Source organism: Pelmatolapia mariae, linkage group LG22 (genome assembly GCF_036321145.2).
Source record: "Pelmatolapia mariae isolate MD_Pm_ZW linkage group LG22, Pm_UMD_F_2, whole genome shotgun sequence".
NCBI classification, from domain to species: Eukaryota; Metazoa; Chordata; class Actinopteri; order Cichliformes; family Cichlidae; genus Pelmatolapia; species Pelmatolapia mariae.
The window spans coordinates 14,797,727-14,818,459 of record NC_086245.2 but is presented as its reverse complement, the minus strand read 5'-3'; the positions used below and the strand labels follow the sequence as shown (position 1 = coordinate 14,818,459).

General features: G+C 42.9%; 1 protein-coding gene across 1 annotated transcript in view; it reads left to right on the top strand.

The window, feature by feature from the left end:
- Window positions 1-20,733, top strand: part of akap9 (A kinase (PRKA) anchor protein 9) — a 69,559-nt gene that overhangs the window by 42,790 nt on the left and 6,036 nt on the right. The window contains exons 23-39 of the mRNA XM_065470742.1: window positions 31-125; window positions 1,731-1,848; window positions 2,485-2,523; window positions 3,313-3,545; window positions 5,599-5,718; window positions 9,307-9,483; window positions 9,942-10,046; window positions 10,490-10,642; window positions 11,103-11,189; window positions 11,624-12,649; window positions 16,866-17,000; window positions 17,088-17,132; window positions 17,251-17,391; window positions 18,373-18,417; window positions 18,514-19,623; window positions 19,782-19,839; window positions 20,450-20,565. Coding sequence (XP_065326814.1) covers window positions 31-125; window positions 1,731-1,848; window positions 2,485-2,523; window positions 3,313-3,545; window positions 5,599-5,718; window positions 9,307-9,483; window positions 9,942-10,046; window positions 10,490-10,642; window positions 11,103-11,189; window positions 11,624-12,649; window positions 16,866-17,000; window positions 17,088-17,132; window positions 17,251-17,391; window positions 18,373-18,417; window positions 18,514-19,623; window positions 19,782-19,839; window positions 20,450-20,565 — 3,803 coding nt within the window. The remainder of the gene's footprint in view (window positions 1-30; window positions 126-1,730; window positions 1,849-2,484; window positions 2,524-3,312; window positions 3,546-5,598; window positions 5,719-9,306; window positions 9,484-9,941; window positions 10,047-10,489; window positions 10,643-11,102; window positions 11,190-11,623; window positions 12,650-16,865; window positions 17,001-17,087; window positions 17,133-17,250; window positions 17,392-18,372; window positions 18,418-18,513; window positions 19,624-19,781; window positions 19,840-20,449; window positions 20,566-20,733) is intronic.

The window sequence follows — 20,733 nt, the reverse complement described above, 5'->3', positions numbered from 1 at the left end:
ACAGTTTTTTCTCACATTGTCCACTGTCAGGTCTGATTGACGGATACACGGGTGAACGGGCAGCGCTGGAGGAGCAGTTGCGTCACAAGGAAGAGCTCCAACTGAGTCTCGAGCAAGAGCTGCAGGTAAGGAGGAAAAATATTAATCCAATTACTAATTACTTGACACTACGATTGTGTAATTCTGCCTCTGGCAAATTAGTGGCTCAGGTGTAAGCACAGTGACACATGACGCAGAAGTTTGAATTCAGTTCAATTGTGGCCAAGTCATATAATAGTACTGTTCTGCTCTAGTGGCATATTCATGTTTTATGTTCAGGTTTCAGCCCCTGAAACTTGAGAGTGGTGATAAACTAACTGTAAAAACTGATCCTCTTTGTGTGTTAAGTTAGCTTGTTTGTGTTTGTTAGTGGCATGGGTGACATGTACTGTAGTTCATGCTGCATCCACCACACTCCCAACAAAGTCAGGCTTTCCTGGAATTAGCTGGTTTTACAAAACCTAAAACTCAGTCACGACGGTGGTTATCAACTTTCTCTGTTAAGCGGGGATTTCTGCATCATGCTTTGTCTATACTCGCATAAAAAGAGGCATTTTGTGTGTCACATGATTCTTCTTCTGCACAAATTGATCCTATGAGTGCCACCTACTCCAGTCACAGACATTATCTGATTATAATGATGATAAAAAAATCTGTAAAATGCAACACTGTTGCAAATAAAACATGAAATTAATGCTGCAGAAAATCGTTAGTCTTGGGATTCAGTGCACAGAGCGGTAAAATAAACGTTTTAATTCAAGCTCTGAAGCTTTAAACTGGTCACATTTAAGTATTAAAGGCTGCTGTCCTGTAGTTTAATGAAAGAGATGTGAAAATGTCTTTAGTTTGTCAGCAGATTAAAGTGAGATTAATTATTGATTATTGGGTATTCTTTGTGTTTTTAGCAGCTGCAATTCTTGCAGTGTAACAGTTACTTATTAGCAAATCATAGTAACAGTGCCACATGCAGTTTGTGCTGCTATAACTTTGAAGCTGAGCTTGGTGATGTTAGTGAAAATGAGGCACTTGATTTTAAACTGAAACTCATAATCGTGATCTAACTAGCTAAAAAAGATATATAACTGTGTCATTTCCTTTTGTGTAAGTGAAAACTCCGACTTTAAGCTCGACACAGTTCGCTGGCCCATTAATCCCGCTCTCGTAGTACAACCCTGTGTTGATGGAAACATGAGTGCAGCTGAAACAGATCATCTTGGGGTTACTCAGCATGTCTGTGAAGCCTGATGATAGTTGTGATGCAGACTTGGATAATGCTTCACTCACTGTACACTAGTAATAATGGTCAATTTCGATTTCAAGCTATGTACCTTGTTTGCCAAGTCTGTTATTTATTTTATCCCTTTACTGCTGATGTGTGAAAGAACTGTTTATCACCCCTGTGTTTATGCTGCTTCTGATTTTGTTTGTGTTGACCCAGGAAGATTACCTGTTACTGCTATAGTAACTAATATGAGCTCCAATAAAAAGACTGATACAAAAACATATTAAAACATCTGGATCACCCAGTATTTTTAGACAAATACAATAATGGTTATTTTAAAATAAAATTGTAAGTTTGCATCCTTGAAATGAATCGTTGTCCTTTGAACTCCAAAAGTTATGATGAATGAGGCAAATGTAGAATATCAAATGTAAAAAACAGCCCCACATTTTTTTGTGTTTTCTTGTAGGTCACTAGTACTCGACTTCATGAGTTGGAGCAGGAGAAGTTTCAGATGCAGGAAGAGCGCGAGCTGCTGTCACGGCAACAAGACGCAATGAAGGAGGACGCCGGGCCGCGTGAGCTTCGTACGTATCCGGGCGTTCCATTAATGATGATAGAGGAAGTGTGTTTTTAAAAGGACCCAAAGCAGCTGGAAATAAGTTAACATGGTCTGAACTTTAAACACCAGTTGGTCTGGAGGTCAAAAGGTTACTCGGTTATATTAAATTAATTTTTAATGAGCTAGTAATTAGATAGTGAAAACAGTGACAGGAATAGAGATCAAAGATCAACAAGTCAATAAAATGTTTATTTGTTGAATGTTTGATTAAAGCTCCTGAGGATTTCTTAAACTCTTGCTACTGTTTCACGTCACACATTTTCAGGTATTTGCCAAAGAAGTGCTGAAGAAACGTCAATGTTGATAACCGTATTAGCTAATTTTTTGCACTGTATTATCAAAAAAAGGTGTGCCGTGAGTGTATGCTTTCATAAAAATAAAAAACGTAAGTATTCTGTATTTTAGAAATTAAACAGGGGCTCTTTGAGGAACCTTTCCTTTCACAGCGCACTTTCCACAGCCTTAACCTACTACTGTGGCACAGGCAGACGAGCACTGCCATCCTGTCTCCACCTATTTCCATTCTTTATCTCAAGAGTTTTCCTGTTCATTACAAAAACAAGAGCATGTTAAACTCCTGTGCTTTCTCATTCTCCTGTAGGCCTAGTTGAAGCTGCAATGGTTGCAGCACCTGAAGCAGGTGTGTCCACTTTGAGCATGGCTCAGTCGTGTCTATATGTTCTCTTATTTGTCTAGCTGAGTCACACTGTTGTATATCTCTAACCTCCCAATCCAGCAACTCACCAGCACAGCTTGGAGCTTGCTTGCTATGGGCTCACAAACTCACTCAGTCTAATCACTAACCCGTGCTTCGGCTGTTCACTTTGATTGATTTTTGTCCTGGTTTGTCATTTTTAAATGTCAATGTTGGCGCTCATGTTAGCATGATGAAATGGACGACATTTTTATGTAGGCATTGTTTCCTAATCGCCATTCATCTGTATAACTCTACATGGAGTACTTTCCCCCTGCCTGTAAATGCTTATTGGGCATGGATATTGCAATGTCTGGACTGTCCATGTGTTAGATCTGTCATTTGTACTTTTTCACCCTGTTACTTTTGCACTAATCCTCTGGGTTTTGGTACTGGGTGAACCGGTGTGGGTTGTTCACTGGTGGCAGCAGAAGGGCAAAGATGGGGGATCATGTTTGGTGATGTGTTTGGAAGTGGATTGAAATGTTGGAAGAGTCTGATTCTAGCCTTTAATTCAGTTGTAAAGGTGAGCACAGTGTAGAAAATTAAGACTGGTAAAGAAAAGGTTGTTCATTAGATTGTTAGTAGATTATTTTGGTACAAAGCAAGCAGCATTCAATTCACTCCCAAGGCTCTCAGACTTCAGACTCTTCATCTCAACTTCCTTCCATCACCAAAATCAAACCTGAACCAGCGATCATTAGATCCTAACTTTCCGTCCTTCCTTCGTCGCAGACCTGCTGGAGGAGACGGAGAAGCTGATGAAAGAGAAGGTGGAGGTGCAGAGGCAGGCAGAGAAGGAGAACTCTGACCTCCTGAAACAGGTGAAGCTGCTGGAGGTGGAGCTGGAGGAGCAGGTCAACAGGGTGATGGAGCTGGAGAGCACTCGGACGACAGAGAGCGGGGACCTCCGACAGCAGATCCAGGCCCTGGAGAAACAGCTGGAGAAGAACAGGAAGTTTCTGGATGTAAGTGACGATGAGAAAAACCTCTAATCTCGTGTATCGTTTAATCACGTATGTCGTTGTTTCTAAAACAAAACAAAACAGAGCAAAAAAAAATTCCAGCTTCTTAAAAGTGAACCTATGAGCCTGTGTGAACCACTTCTCTCTTTCTAGAGTATGGGTCAGAATTTAGTAAAACTTACACACAGTGCCTACAACCAAGTGGTGTCAAGGTATTATTTGCAGTTTTACAGGACCTTTTCCATTTTCACAAGAATCAACACTCCTCCTGGTCAGATTTTAGTGTAACAGGATGAAATTGTCCTGTTATGACCGTTTGTGAGCAACATGACTTCTCAGTGGATTTTAACTCATTAGTTTGTGCAGTGCACCCAAACAATGACAACCAGACTTTACACGTTACAGTAACCTGTGATGTATCATAACCAGGTAATCTACTGTAGTACATCACAGATGTTCTGGTTATGTAACATTTAACTGAATATCTGTTGGTTCTGGACTTTTACTCAGACAAATCAATCATTTTGAAGATATTAAATTTACCATGGCGTGATTTTACTACTTTTGGGGGACATAACAGACAAAAGAGCTCTATAAAATCCCCATCAGGGGATCAAATGCCCCCAGATTCCCCATCAGCATAGGAGTTTAAGGATTCAGGATTTTTCCTACAAATTGTCACTTGTCTGTAGTTGACAGCTGACATTTAGCAGCACATTCATAGTCAAATGTTACATTTTTACAAGTGTAACCCATATTTTAGACACCTGTTCGTCAACTCATGTAAATGTTTCTGAATAGAGACTCATTGTTAATTCCAGGTGAAACACAGGAAGCAGGTGTAAAGATTAAAGCTTCCTGGTGAAAGTGATGCATGACTTTTCAGCTACAAGCCACACTAGACTGTTTAAAATCCAGCCTTAATGTTTTTATGATACTTTGGCTGAGCGCTTATCATCTCTGATGATAATGAGTTGTGTTCCCATCACAATAATTGGGCCACTTGGCTGGGATTGAAATGTGGACCAAATGCAAATTCTTTCTATTCTGTGCTGCTGACGTTGGGTATTTAATAATCACGTGTTTACAAAAAAAATAAATCATTTTCTGTTTTTTGGCAACCAGTAGCGTTTTTTTTTCTTCTTCTTTATTTTCTGTAAAAATGTTCTGGTTATTTTATTCTCGTTTAAATCTTTTACTGGAATTAAGTTTTTCCATGTTGCTGTTGTTCCTACATCATCAAAATAATGCTGGTCCAGGATCAACATTGCAAATGACCAATGACAGTGTCTGAGCCTTCATGTAGCATTAGAAGTTTGCTAACACGTTCAAAAACTATCACTAACAAACCAACACGGGTAACCTAAATTTAACTAGCAACAATATTGCTGTTATACTGTATAAATTAATAAAGAAATGCTTACTATTTGTTCCAGAAGAGAGTTTTATATAAACAAAAGCATCTTTTCTCTCCTCCCCGTACGTTGCAAATTTGTGACATCACAACAGTGTCACTGGTCATTTGCAAAGTTGTTTCTACACAATCATAATGTTGGTCCAGGATCAAAAACAACACAGGGGAATCAGATACAACATTTCTAACGCCATATATCTAAATTCACACATTAATATGAAACATTTTTTCTGAAAGTGAACAAAGACGCATCAGTGCAGTGTTTCAGTGCTTACCTCGCAAACAAATTTAGCAAAATCCATGGCAATTGTGCGCTGCCAACTACAGCGAGAACGTGTTGGACTTAAATGTGATAAACTCCTGATGGAAGATTATTAAAAACAAGCAGTATGTGATTCAGAGTTAAACTCATCAAACTAGGCCACCAGCTGGCACCTTCCTTCAGCTCACACTTGTGCAACGCAGTACTGACGAGACAATAAATTCTTTAAAACATTTTTTAAAAAGAGGAAACAATAGAGGAAGCAAATACCACATTAAATACTTGTACTCACAAGTATCAGTGTAATGTGGTATTGATCAGTTTTGGTCTCCGTCTTCATTATTTGTTGATCTCTCTTTCATCTGTATTTTGGCATTTAGGAGCAAGCTGTAGACCGAGAACATGAGAGGGATTTCTTCCAGCAGGAGATCCAGAAACTGGAGCAGCAACTAAAGAACCCACAGAAGCTTCAGGCCAGCTCTGAGCAAAGAAACCAAGAGGTAACAGGAGAAAGCTGCGCTTTCTGCCAGAGGACCAGGCTGCAAAAGAGTTTTGGTTTTTTTTCTTAGCATAACACGGTTGTTGCACGGAGTCCAAGAGCAGAACAATGGAGCTGATAGAATTACCTGCCTGGCTTCGAAACTGACACTAAAGAAAAATGAATTACAGCAGTACTTTGTGTTTTGTAAGATGCGTAATCGGTAGGTTTCATTACCGTCAGTCAGTCATGACGATGTAAAACTGAAGCTGTTGGAGGTTTTGGCTTAAACGCTAAGCATTAACCTGTTGGGTCAGTTAGGCCTCTCTCAGACAGGCCTATAGACCAGTTGGCAACCCGCTGGAAACCACTGGTGACCAGGAAAAAAGTTTATTCCCAGACTGGTTAGCAAGTGGTTGCTGGGGTAAAATGAGTCTGAAAGAGGATGCTGTCACTAGCAGGTTTCTGCGCTTGTCTGTATTCTGCATGGAAGGCGCTGACATGTCTGCCAACACTTGCTAACTGCTCATGGAAAAATACTGAAACTTCAAAAGTGCAGCTGATCATCTGCCTGCTAAGTAGAAGTAAAAACCAACACGTCAAAAGGTCCAGTTTTGCATTTTTCCCTAGTAACCTATGGTTGCCAGGGGGCATCACTGACCGATTTCTAGGTTGCATGACTGAGGCCTTACATCGTGTGACACTGAACCTGAGTGATTTGCTTAGCTCCAGCAACTTAAAGGCTAAATTCAAATGTCTATGCTAATCTACTTTCTTATAGTAACAGTGACCCTTACTGTTGCGTTAAGGTCAGTCATAATTATAAACCCTCACCTCGGTACTGCTGGTTATTTTATTTTTTTAGCTTTATTGTATGATCGTAGTGCTCCCATCAGTCGTACTTTAAGATTCAAAAGTTGCCCATATCCAGGGAAAACGCTCTGTTGTGACACTGCTCGCCCAGCACCAAACATCAGACAGAGTTGGCAACAAACCTGAGAACAGTGAGCAACTGTTTGCTGACATATGTGCCATATAACCTTTAAAGGATATGCAGTAAGTCGGTGTTGCATTTACAGCCAGATCCACTGCCACCAAGTGGCCAAAAACGGTCATTAAATTTTCAGAACACAGACGAACTCAGATTATGTCTACACAATGGAAAGTCTGGCACAGCATAATTTTTGATGTTTCCTTTTATAGATTATTTTCCCAGATAAAAGTTGTATTTTGTATAACTTTGTGCATTTGGCCGTGTCTTTGTTGTTTAATCAATTTTTGTCATAAAATGTACTAGAGTATGGGAGGTTTTGAATAGTAAAAAGCATTAAACAGCCTCCTCGTCAGCAGAAAATAGATTCAGCAGATTGTTTTGTGCAACTCACCACACTTTTTAATATCCAGCCATCATCTGACCTCCAGCTCACTGCTGGCAAGGAGAAATGTCATTTGGATCAACACTGTTGTCAGGACAGGGCAGACATTAGAATCAGTCATTATTGCCTCAAACCAGTCGATTGAGTTATTGCACTCCTCAGACTACTTTTCCAGTAACAGTTTACAGTCCTGTTTCCTATGAAAGAACTTGTTTCTTCTAAAAACTCAAAGAAATAACTCTGAGCCAACTTTCCAATAGAAAATGTAGAAGAATGGATTTAGGGACAGATCTGTCGGTTTCTTGTTTTGTGTTCCATGCAAGCTTCTCACATCTACTTCATATGTTTTGACCTGAATAACCAGCTATGACCAGAGTAACCAGTTTTCCTAATTAATGACTGCTGCTTTCTCATTACCCAGCATATGCAGTTTGAATTTCAAAGTTTACATACACTCATGGATATAACTGTTGGGCTCTCTCTGTTCTTTTTAAATTTAAACTTTTGTATAAAATTATTATTTTATTTTTAACTCTTAAAGATGTTTCGTGTGCAATCACTCATCCATGAGGAGTGTATGTAAACGTTACATCAGAGCTGTAGCTCAGGTTTCGGTTGCTCCTCAGCATTGAGCTCACCCCAGACATGGCCTGCTTACATTATCTTCATAGACAGCTGTAGCATTTTTATCACTAAGTGCTTCTCTTCCTCTGCCTTCCTTTTGCCCTTGAACTCTCCACCCTGTGGCCCTTTACGCTTCTGCCTCCTCTGTCCCGTGGCTATTGCAGGTGGATGGAGTAACCGTTAAGGTATTGCTTTTAGCTACATGTAAAACAAAGTTATCCCAGAGAGCAGTTAGTGCATTTTAGTAACCTCGCCCAACCCTGTAGCAGTTTATCGCCTGTCTTATCCCCCCACCCCTTTTTTTTCAGTTTGAGCTTCCTCTACTGTATATGTCAGAAACCTTTCACTGCTCCACCGTCTTGTCTCTCAATCTGATATCCCACATGCACACTGTATAAAAAAAGATGTACGTAGCTTTCAGTTCAAACAGTCAGAGATATAGCTGTGGCTATGTCCCTTTAGTAAATTTGCCTCTTAAAAGTTTTCTTTTAAAAATATATTTTTGGCTGTTGTAGCCTTTATTGACAATCATTTAATCTAAAATCAGAGCAGAGAAAAGGCACAGAAAACTCAAACCTGGGCTTCTACTGTAGCCCTCCGCCATAATGGGTGGCCTGCTCAACCTGGTGAGCTATCAAATATCATCTTCAAGCTTCACAAAGTACCTTTAATTACTTGTTGAATAATTTTAGGGAAAAAATGATCAGCTGCTCTCTTGCCAAGTTGTTCCAAGAATGTAAAGCAAGAAATTTGCCCAGAAATCAGATTTGTTTTCCCCTCTTCTACTCATGAGCCACAAGAGACAGTGAGGCTCATTCTTGGCCCTTGTGATGTGCCTATTCTAGGGTCTAGTCGTATAAATATTTAATGAAGGGACGTCTATGAGAAGATGTGCTTGATCTGTTGAGTTTCGCTTGGATTTGGTTAGGATCTGTTTTTGTGGCATGCAGTGCTTAATTCTGCAAAGCCTGACCTATGAAATGATTGCCAGAAAACTCCAATTTAGTTTATCTTAAACAGAAATGTACACAGAGGTTAGGGTTAAGATTATATAGATAGATTAAATCACACCGATTCTGTAGAGGTTTCCAAAACTCATCAAATATGACACGCTTGCCATTACAGGCTTAAAAATGCCTTTTGAAAGTTGGTCAGTCTGTAATGGAAGTGACTGATTTGTCTGTCCTTATTCAGCTAGAAAGGGAGAGCATTAATCTTCTCAGGTTTATGTCTTTTTAATGAAGATGTGTAGGTTTCCTAGTGCGTAGTTCATCCTAACTGACTGTTCCTCCTGTTGATGCCTCTTCCTCCTCTTCATTGATCTGCTGATGTTCTCCCATCTCACAGGTGGATCTCTTACCTGCCAGCTATCTTCTTGGTTTGTTCCCCCCACCCTCCCTCAGTAAAATCTCTATCTACCCTCTCTCTCTGTCCCTGCACCTCTTCTCGCTCCCGGCCCCCTCCATTCTCAGGTGGATCAGCTGACCTCCCAGCTAGCTGTTCATGCACCAGCTATGCTGTAGCGAGTGGCTTCTGAGAGCAAATCTCACTAACTGATTCCCCCCCCCCTTCTCTCTCCTCCTCCTCTCTCTCTCTTTTCTCACTACCAGGTGGACCGGCTGACCTCTCAGCTGAAGGAGAAGGCGGATTGGTGCAGTGAGCTGCTTCTCAGCTCGGAGCAGCTGCGTCGTGAGGTGGGAGAGCGCGACGAAGAGATTGACAAGCTGGAGAGCCGCATCCGTGAGCTGGAGCAGGCCCTGCTGGCCAGCGCTGAGTCTCTGGAGAAGGTTAGGAGGGAGAGGGAGAAGAAGGGTGCAAAACAGAGGCAGCAGCAGAGGAAAAAGCAATCAGAACAATAGCTGTGGAGCGTGGCAGAGCAAGTGTGTGTGAGTGTGAGAGAAGAGAGAGCATGCAGATGAGGTGACAGCTAGAGGAGGAATGGGAGGAGGGCTGGGACGCTCCAAGAGCGAGAACAATGTGTGGGTGGGTCTACTTCAGTCGCCCACATTGAGATACGACTAGCAGCTGTCAAGTTTGCCCCCCAGTGTTCACGGATGGCTGCTGCTCAGTTCACAAATTGCAGTGCAGGTTGCGTTACACACGATAACAGTACAGACAGCATGCAATAGGTCATTAAAACAATTAATTTAAAGAGGTTTCCCTTCATTTTCTTCTGCACACATTGCAAAAAAAACTGCTGAGCTAAACAGTTTTTTTTTTTGATGTGTGCCGTTTTCTGTCGCAGGTTGAACAAAAGAAGCAGCATGCATCCATCACAGAGACAAGACAGCCCACACTGGAAGCTCAGTTACAGACGGAGAGAGAAGCTCTGGAGCGGAAAGAGAAGGAGGTAGTGGAGTAATCGCCTTTTTTAAGGTTTTATCAGTTTTCAATATATAAAATCAGATATTTGATGGGAAACACTTTCCTAGAGTCAGTTACATTAAAAATAGACTATTATTTCATTTATTAGTCCTGATAGTACCACAAATGTGCTGTGTTCATTTTTACTATGTCACATTAAATTTATGTTCAGGGTTATTTGGTTGTGACGCTCAAAAAGAAAACTAGACAGAAGAACTATTCTGGACAGAAACGTTTGCCATTTTCAGTCATACTGTGGACTCGAGCGCTACGTTATCTGTCAATCTCTTTCGTTGATTCACGTGCATCGTGTGCATAAACATTTAGTAGCTAACAATGAGCTGAACCAGTTTTTCAGTCCTAGGCAGTGAGATCCATACCCTGCACTGTGTCCTGGTGTTCTCCTCTGAAGATGATTTATCTCCTCAGATCCACAATCTGGAGGAGCAGCTGGAGCAGTTCAGAGAGGAGCTGGAGAACAAGAGCGAGGAGGTGCAGCAGCTTCACATGCAGCTGGAGATCCAGAGGAAGGAGATAAGCAGCCAGCAGCAGTACCTGGAAACGAGGGAGAGCATGCTCCAGGTAAACGGGCACCCGGCCCCCATACATCATCGAACAATGTTTTTACATCTGAGTTTATGCAAACTTTTAAGATGAAGCACTGCTTACTGGTGACATCATAAAAGGTTTATCACTGACGAGTGTGACGTGTGTGGCATCAGTAGATAAGCTTATATGCAACGTTTACCTCACAGCTGTTAATAGTTCCAAAAATCCTTTTTATGCTTTTAATTAGAACAATATTCACAATCTCTAAATAAAACCAATATTTCTGCTCACTAAACTTTTTTTTATATAAACTTCTTAAATACTTGCTCTCTGTTGCTTATATAATTTTGCACATTTTTAGGCTTTTCCATCACCTCTTATTTTGCTCAGGACTCATTATTCTTCTTTTCTTAGTCAGTACATTTTCATCAATCCTCCAAAAACACTTTTTTTTTTCTAATAGCCATCACATTATAATCTCTGACTTTTAAAGGTGATGGAGGAGAAGGACAATGAAATAGCACTTCTTAATGAACAGATCACTAAGCTTCAACACATGGAAACAACCTCTGACAACAAGGTAATGCAAAATGCGTATGTGAAATAGAAACAGAGTCTATTTCAAGTACGCATACCTCCGTGGAAGTGCATCGGTGTGTTTGGTCTCTTCTCCCCCTTCTGTCTACTTTTATTTTAGTTGGCTCCATTTTGCTATGTTTTTTGTGTGTGTGTGTGTGTTTGCTTGTTTTGTCCCGGTAAGTAGTTCCACTGCACCATCATTTGTTGTGAGGTGGTCATTTGCTCGTGTGAGGTGGCTTTTTAAACCTCTGAGTCTCTGTGAGGTGCCTACAATCTGATCAAGGCCAGAAAATCAAAATGGCAATGAAAACTTGAAGTAGCTCTAAGCACACCAGGGGCTCAGATGTTTAATGAAATAGCAGCATAGCCATGGGATCCTCAAATCTATTTATTTATTTGTTAATGGGATCATAACGTCTGGATTTTACTCTTTAGGAAATGGATGAGAGGGATGAGCTGATAAAAGACTTGGAGTCTCAGGTGGAGTGCCTTCGGAGTGAACAAGAGCGTCTGAAGAGGAAGAACGAGGAGGAGCTCGACCAACTGAATGAGGTCATAGAAAAACTTCAGCAGGAACTGGCCAATATCGAGCAAAAGCAGCCTACAGAGGAAGAGGAGGACACCAAGGGAGAGTCAGAGGGTGACGCATGCGGGCCGAGCAAAGACGAGTATGATGAAATGAAGCAGAGAATGGACTTGGCCACAAAAGAGCTCGAGGCACTGAGAAAAGAGCACAGTAAGCTGCTGGAGACTTATCTTCGCTTGAAAGAGAGCGCAGAAGCCTTGGCTGAAACGGAAAACCTGGAGAGCTCAGAGGGCGAGCTCGAGGAAGCTCTCAGGGAGAAAACTGCAGGGGTGGTTGTCTTACAGGCTCAAGTACAAGCTCTGGAGGAGAGTGCATCATCCAGAGTGGAAGAGCTGGGCGTTCGAATTGAGGAGCTTGAAGGCTTGGTCAGTGAAAAAGACTTAGAGATAAGCCACTGTCGCTTCCTTCTGGAGCAGTCTCAAAGTCATGCAGAGGATCTCCAGAAGAAGGTGTTGAACCTGGAGGAGCATCTAAGGGAAAAAGTGGCTGCAGCGTTGGTGAGCCAGGCCACTCTGGAGGCCTTCCAGCAGCAGTCAGTGGAAACGAGACAGGAGCAGGATCCACAGAAACCTCCAGAGCCACATGTTGAGCCACAAAGCTATGAATTTGGTGATTTTGGCATCCCCCAAATGGATCTCAGCAGATTGGGTCAACAAACACAAGTGCCCACCGGGAAGGTGGTTCATCTGACGCAGAAGCTTCGGGAGCTGGAGGTCGGACTAAGCGGGATGCAGAAAGACCAGGAGCTGCAGAAGCAGCTGCTTTCCAGCTCTGAGGCGGAGGTGCTCGAGTATGAAAGGAGGCTGACTGTGCTCGTAGATCTGCTCAGTCAGATGAAGGCAGGGAAACACCAGAGGACATCGTTGGCTGTGGAGGTGAGTCTGTCCAAAAGGCAAAGTTTTGTTTTTTAAATAGTAAACACACAAACATACACAAAAAGGAAGAAACAAGAAGTAATGGGATGATATCGACAAACTCAAATACATTTGTTATTACTGCACACGTTTAAAAAAAAAAAAAAAACAATAATATGATAAACTTTTCAGATTGGAGTGGTAAAGGAATCAAATATTTAGAACATATACTAGAAGGAACAGAATTTATTTCATTTGACAGACTAGTTACACAATATGGGATCAACAAGAAAAGATTTTTAGAATATCAACAAATTAAATCCATAGTAAAAAAGAGATTTAAACCGGGTCAAGTTGAACTACAAACACCACCAAGTGTGGTTCAATTTCTTACTCTTAAAACCCCCAAATTACTATCCAAAATATACAGAATGCTTTCTAAAATAGATGAATCAATATCACTTCCTATTGCAAAATGGGAAGCGGATTTATCAGTTAACTTAGACCAAAACTTCTGGTCTCAGATTTGCTTAAAAACCTTTCATCTAATTAGAAATCCCAGTCTTCAATTAATTCAATACAAAATACTACATAGAGTGCACTATACAGGTCATCGGATGTTCAAGATGGGCTTTACGTCTACCAACAACTGCTCACACTGCCAAACCAATTCACTGGACAATTATATCCACGCTCTTTGGTTCTGTCCACCAGTTCAGAAGTTTTGGCGTGAGATATGTGAAGACTTATCGAAGTGTCTGAAATGTAACATTCCAACTTCTCCTTTAGTGTGTTTGTTGGGCAGCTTAGATAATGTCACTTCAGAAAAGAATATAGCCCACATGGTTTTCACTGCCCTATGCATAGCCAAGAAAACAGTCCTCATGAACTGGAAAAATAAAAATAATCTTAATTCTAACCAGTATAGAAATTATCTATTAGATTACATTAGTCTTGATACAGCCTCTGCCACCACATCAGATCAATTGCTCTGGGCTCCTTTGATCAGCTCCATCACCTAGTGGGGGTGGGGGGTCATAGTTTGGTCCCACCTTTACTGTTGTGATTGGTGTGGGGGTAGGGACAGGCTTAAGGCGTCGGGGGGTTCCCCAGGAGCATCTTCCTTTGGGGGCTCAACCCGGGGTAGCGGTCATGGCCAATTAAGGGCTCTGTTGGCTCTTAGGTGACGGTTTCCTCGTGGCTGCGTGCAGCGGGGCTAGGGGAGGGTCTGTGCTGACGGACGTGGGTTACTGACCTGGTAGCCTGGCTGCCCCTGGGTGGGTCCGGGACGGGCGTGAGGTTCTGGGGGCGCTCCGTCTCTGGGCTGGGGCCCTGGCCGGGCCTCGGGGGCTCGGGTCCTGGTTGGTGTGTTGCTGGGGTTGTGGGCGGGTGGGTATATGGGGGCCCAGTCCTGGCGCAGGGCGCCGCCAGTGCATCGAGCCACCTGGGGGACTCTTCAACTGGTGGGGGAGGTTGTCACATCTTGCAGGAGCTTTCCTCTTCTCAGGAATTCTCTCTGCAGGAGGGGGAGATATAGGAGAGGTGGAGGAAGATCTCAGCCTGGGCGTCTATTGTTTTGTGTAGTCTGGAAGATGAGTGGATGATGGGGTGGGTGCAGTTTTCTCTGTAGTGGGGTCGGGTGGGCTGTCCCGGGCTCTGTGGGGCCGGGCGGCGCTGCTGCACTGGGCCCTGGTCCGGATGGGCCTGGGCCCCCTTTCCCTGGCGGGTTGCAGAGCATGGGGGTGCCTACTGGGGTCAGCGGGGGAGCTGGCCCCAGGGAGGGGTCACTTGCCCCTCCCTTTCTTCCCTCCCCATCTCCAGCTGCCTCCCTCTTCCCGCTCCACCACAATCACCCACACATGCAGGGCCTTGGGGTAGGGGTGTGTCACCAGGGTGCAGAGGAGGCATCCCCCCCCTCTGTCCCCTTCTGGCTGCCTCTGCCTCAATTTTATCTCACAACTTAGACATTCACATTACTCACACTCTCATAACACATACATATAGGATCTTGGGGGTGGGCTCACAACACGGACTCCAAATTACCATCAGGGTGTACACCTCACCCCTGGCGTCGTTGCCCACCTCTCAATTTTAAATACACGTAGACATTGAGGGCTAGCAGGAGGGGCTATGCGCTTACCTGCTGCTCTCTGGCAGGTAGCTCCATGCCCTCCTGGGTTTTAATTGCACCTTAGAACACATATACATCAACACTACATATGAGCGGGTGGAGGGAGGTTTGGAGTCTTCTCACACCCCCGGTCTCTGCGGCCTGCTGGAGCGGGGGGGCTAGGAGGAGGAGTTGGCCGTCCGACTGGGGTCTGGTGTGTGGGGCCTCCCTGCTGCTGCGGAGTCGGGGCAGTCTGCTTCTCCCCACTGCAGGGAAAAGGGTAACACCACCTGGGTCTGGGTGCAGTTTCCCCCTCCAGGGGCAAGGGTACCTAGACCCGGTTCTTAGAGTACGCTTGGGGAGTGTGATTGTGTGTACAGCGTCTCTTTATGTCTGTCTCCACGTTGGTTGAGTGTGGAGTAATTGCCTATGAGAGCATGAGGGTGGGAATGGATGTTTGTATTTGAGTGTGCCTGTATGTCTGTGTCTATATGTCAGGTTGGGTATCAGACGCCACCTCTCTGGGGACATCTCAGGCCCTCCAAGGTTTGGAGGCCTATCTCCCCCCACCACTTCCCCTGCCGGTGGCAGACGCCCTCAGACATCGATGCGTTGGTGGTTCTTTGTGTCCGGGGGTGGGCGTCCGGGTACACACCGGCTCACTCCTTGGTGGCTGCTTATCGGGGCCTGGAACCTGGGGCTCGCTCGGGCCACTTCGGGGGTGGGGTGCCCTCGGCCTCTCGGCCTGGGGCTCGGTCACTCAGGCACAGCTGGCTGCCGGCGGAGCTCACGGGCACGTCACTGCAACCCCCCCTGGCTTCTGCTCCGCGGCTGCTGAGTGATCCCTCATCTGGGACTCTCCTCAGCTCTTTCTGGGACAGTGGCGCAGCTGCCCCTCTGTTGGTCTTCCTTGGTCTCTTGTGTTCTGGGGGCCTCTGGATGTCTGGAGTTTTGATCTCCTCCATACCTGCTTCATGCCCTGGAGGATGGGACTGTGGCCCCCCACACCCTTTAGCAGATCATTACATTAAGGAACCTTTTAAATACAAGCGCGCTCATGCTCACAGGTGTACACACAGGTGATCACACACACAAACTACACCCTTTTTGGCTCCTACCTCAAAGCACACTGTGCGCTGTCGATCTTACGTGCTGCACAATAATGTTTAATATTAAGTATTTAGTGTTATATTCCCATATATCATTGTGATGTTGTTTATTCTATTACTCTCGTTTTCTTCTGCTTGTTTTCTTTTTTCTTTCTCAACAGGTGATCCAGGTGATCGATATATGTATTTTTTGTCTGCTTATTTTGTTGGTTTTTGTTTTTTGCCCTTTATCCCCGTCCCTCTTCTCCGCTGTTTTTTTTTTTTTTTGTTTGTTTTGTTTTTTCCCCCTTCTTTCTTTCTCCCTTTTCTTTTCCCCTGTCCCGTATCTAGCAAGTAAAAAAAATAAAATAAAATAAAATAAACAATAAAAGGTAAATCAAATGGACCATTACGGCAAGGCTGGGATGGTCCATTTGGTAAAGTAAATCCGTTGGGCATCTTTCTTCGCCTTTAGACAATAATTCTGATGGCAAAAGAACCAAACGGGACAGGTTTAAAAAAAAAAAAAAAATGTTTACAGTCTTACCTAGTCCACTTCAAGGGCTAAATGATGAAAGCATTTCTGCCACCTTTTCCTTACTATGTCAGTTTGGAGCTGAATACCATTTATCTTCTGCTCTATGTAAATGTTTCATTATATTAATAAATAAATGGAAAATGCCAGGCAGGATTTCTGAAGCCAGCTCTCTCAGCTTCCAAAATGTGTTTATCTGTACAGTTAAAGAAATCTGAAATAATTCCTAAATACAGAGTGATAAAGTCATTAGATATTACCGATATTTTATTTCAAAAAGTTCATATAGAGGCACAAGACAATCACAAAATTATGAATTTCTTTGTCCGTGAGTGAAAATCGTACACTGTGAGCCCTAACTGCATAATGGATTCTGCATTGTATGACATCCCTGCACTGTAATTATTGATTAAACCAACATAAATGCAAATGTAGTCCCTGTGACAAAGTCTCATATTGTGAATTGATCTGATAAGTCTGATGATTTGTGACCTTTTTTCACAGGCCTCCTCTGATGACCAGCAGAATGTGTTGCAGCTTCTTCAGGAGTTACAGGAGGTCAGAGAGGAGACTTCAGCCACAAAAGAGCAGATGGAGAGCTACAAGGAGAGCTGCAGCAGACTTCAGGATGACCTCCGTGTATGTGCTTTTAAACGGCTTCTCTGGGTTCATTCATACTGAATGTCAAAGTGTTTTCTAGTGTGTGACAAAAGCTTTTCTCTCTAGGAAAAAACTGTAACGATAGAGAGGCTTCAGGAGCAGCTCCAAAAGGTAGGAAGAAAGAATTTTGATCCTTTCATGTTTACATTTTACACAGCATGAAACAGTAATTTACTAAGAAACAACCATGCTTAGAGAAAAATTCAGAACTTCAACCTCATTCTTTTAGACATCAGTTGGTGAGAGCGAAGAGATGAAGGTGTCGGAGCTTAAACAGCAACTAACAGAGGCTCAAAGTCAGGCAGCGACCACCAAAGAAGAGCTGAACAGCTGCAAGGAGAGCTTGGAGAAACTGCAAGAGCTGCTGCAGGTACAGAGCTTAGAAATCATGCTTTGTTATAGCTGCTGAGTTCAGGGAAAACTGCCCAAACTGCACTGCTGCAGAATGATATTTCTTCATATCATAAAAACATATTATCACAGTACACACTTTTCTAGTTTGTGCTGCTCCTATGTATGCATAAAGATCAGGTTTATACTGTGGGACGTAAACATATTTGATATTCATGAGATCAGTGCTATTGTGTTTTGTAGCTGATTAGTTTTAGCTCTCCACAAAGGAAACGGGGAAGGTTGGAATAGTTCTGTCCAGATGCATTTGAACAACTCATACTGACCCTCTGAGGGTTTTACTGTAGCTGAGATATCCAAAATAACAGATTGTGTGTCCCTGTCCTTTTATCAGTGTTTGTAAATGCAGATATATTTTTAGAAGAAGAATTGAAATCACATGATGGCGTATGGTGTCGAGTTTGTATGTCGGCAGTGTTTTTCCACTTTTGCTCTGGCTGCATGCAAACAAAGCCTGTTCAAACATGATTGGTCAACAGAACCCACACTGAAAGCTTCCAGTACCAAACGCGCTTATCAGATCTCTTTACCTACCAATTGTACATATCCAAAGTATTTTTTATAAAGATTAGTCCACAGTCAACAAAATCCCACTCAGTGATTCAATGCAAATGTACAAACGACAGCCACTTGGATATCTCTCTCTATATATTTTTTTTTTACATTGATTAATCAAACAGGATATAGATTTTTAATTTATAGGTGTTTGGGTGGGTTGTGTGACCTTTAGACTAAATTTGCTGTTTCTACCCTGTTTTCAGTCTTTCTGCAAAGCTAAGCTAAATGTCTATAGTTGTTAACTCTATGCTTTACACATAGACGTGGATGTGATATTAATCTTCTTGAGCATCGTTGCTAAAAATCTAGTTTCACTTGTGCTGAAAAAAAATCACCTTTCAATTTATAATGTTTGATTTTTATTTGATTTTTTTTTTTTCAGGAGCGGGAAATGACCATTGCTCACCTCAAGGGAGAACTTTTCCAAGTAAGGCGGAAATGTTTTACCTCAGTTGTAATGTCCAGTATTATCAGCATCAGCATAAATCTATAGTGTTTGAACACCTGTCCAATCATCTTCCAGGTAAAAGCAGACGAAGACAGGGACAGTATGTCAGAGCTCACCCAGGAGCTCGAGAAGGTCAAAAACAATGCGGCTCACACCAAAGAAGAACTCAAGAGTTACATGGAGCGTAATGAGAAACTTCAAGAGGAACTCCAAGTCAGTGAAGGTTCTGTTTCTAAACTTAAAGAGGAACTGCAGGAGGTGAGAAAGGACATGGATACCACCAAAGAAGAACTCAAGAGTTACATGGAGCGTAATGAGAAACTTCAAGAGGAACTTCAAGTCAGTGAAGGTTATCCTTCTAAACTTAAAGAGGAGCTGCAGGAGGTGAGAAAGAGCATGGATACCACCAAGGAAGAACTCAACAGCTACAAACAGCACAATGAGAAACTTCAAGAGGAACTTCAAGTGAGTGAAGGTTCTGTTTCTAAACTCAAGGAGGAGCTTCAGGAGGTGAGAAAGAGCATGGATACCACCAAAGAAGAACTCAACAGTTACAAGCAGCACAATGAGAAACTTCAAGAGGAACTTCACACCCGTGAAATCTCCATTTCTAAGCTCCAAGGGGAGCTCCAGGAGGTACAAACAGTCTTGATGAAGACAGCAGAGTCTGGTCCTCCGTCCCCTTCTCCCTCTCCTTCTCCATCTCCCTCTTCTTCTCCTCAGCCTATTTCCTCTACCACCTCCTCCTCCTCCACCACACAGCCCAAAAGGAAAGGAAGCAAACAGCCAGCTGGTAAAGGAAGCAGCACCAAAGACAAAGCATCTCTCTCCAGAAAAAACTCCACCCCTTCCAGTCAATCCTCCAACAAATCTCCCAGCCCACTGTTGAGCAGCAACTCAGAGCAGCAACATGCGACTGTAACAGACTCGTTCACGCAGACCGAACCTCTTCAGATGTCTGATCTTAGCCAGGAAAACAAATCTGCCACCAAAGAGGAGATGGAGGAAGTGATCGGAGAATACGAGGAGAAGATCGTACAGATGCAGGAGCTCCATGCAGCAGAAATCCTCGATATGGAGGCTCGGCACATTTCAGAGAGCGAGAACCTCCGCAGGGACACGCAGGCGCTGGAGGACGAATGCAAAGCTCTGAAGGCCGTCATAGAAAAACTGCGGTCTGCTGAGGTGAGGAAACGAGATGTTTTAGATGTCTGTTTGTTTGGATCATTAGCTTGTTCTACATTTTTATCAGTGTAGTTTGATGCTTTTAAATGGCTTTCTTCTTTCTGCCAATCATAACACAGAAAGTCTGTGATTTTAATCTTTTTTTTCATCCTCTCTAGGCTCCTACATCAAGACAAGAGCGTCCTGTGTCTCAGTTCAAAGATGGCTACACCAGCGGTAAGTTTTAAGTGTTTTAAACAAAACTAGAGTAAATTGTTTTTCATTTCTCTTGTAGGAAAGTTGGTTTTTGCTCCTCTTCGTTTGAGCCAGCTTGCCTGTTATTGGCTGCACCTTTCAAACTGAAGGTTTGAACAGCATGTGGATGGGCCTTATCAATGATAGTTACAAAAAATGTCTAAAAACAGTCATTTAAAGCAGTGTGAAGCCTGACATTTGATTCATAGGGATTACTTGCATATACTCTCGTTACCTGGTTTGAGTCCGGGAGGAGAGACAAATCCAGCCTCAGTGGGGTCAATGTACTCCTAGTGTCAGTTTCAAGCCAGGATAAATGGGTAATGGGTTGCATCAAGAAGTCTCTATCCAAATTAAAACATGTTTCTCCGTGTCTAGAGATCCCCATTGGCAAAAGGGAGCAGCTAAAAGTACTCTAACTTCAATTTATTAAAGTTTGGTCATATTTGTAACAGTATACAGAAACCGAGATTTTTCTTTCTTTTTACTTTGAGTGCCAAAAAGAGCTCATTTAACCTTAATTTTAGCTTGTTTAGCATTTGTTTTCTTTGTTGCGCTTCACTTTTGTGATTACGTTTTTGTCATCATGCAGACAGCAGCTCAGACTACAGCCAGAGGACAGGATATGACCTCCCGAGCCTGCAACAGGAGTTCAGGACGACTCCAGAGGGAGCCAGGAGAGATGATCCACTGCCTGACCGGATCAAGGTACAGCTTTCACTTACTAATGAACCATGAGTGATGTAATAAAACTACAGGTACTGTGTAGTATGTTTCCCACCAGGTGAAATGTATATAACAAAACCCAGAAAGTTGATTGTTTTCATCTGGACGCAGCGTTTTTATCACTCATCCAAGTGACTGAAAAAGCTGCCT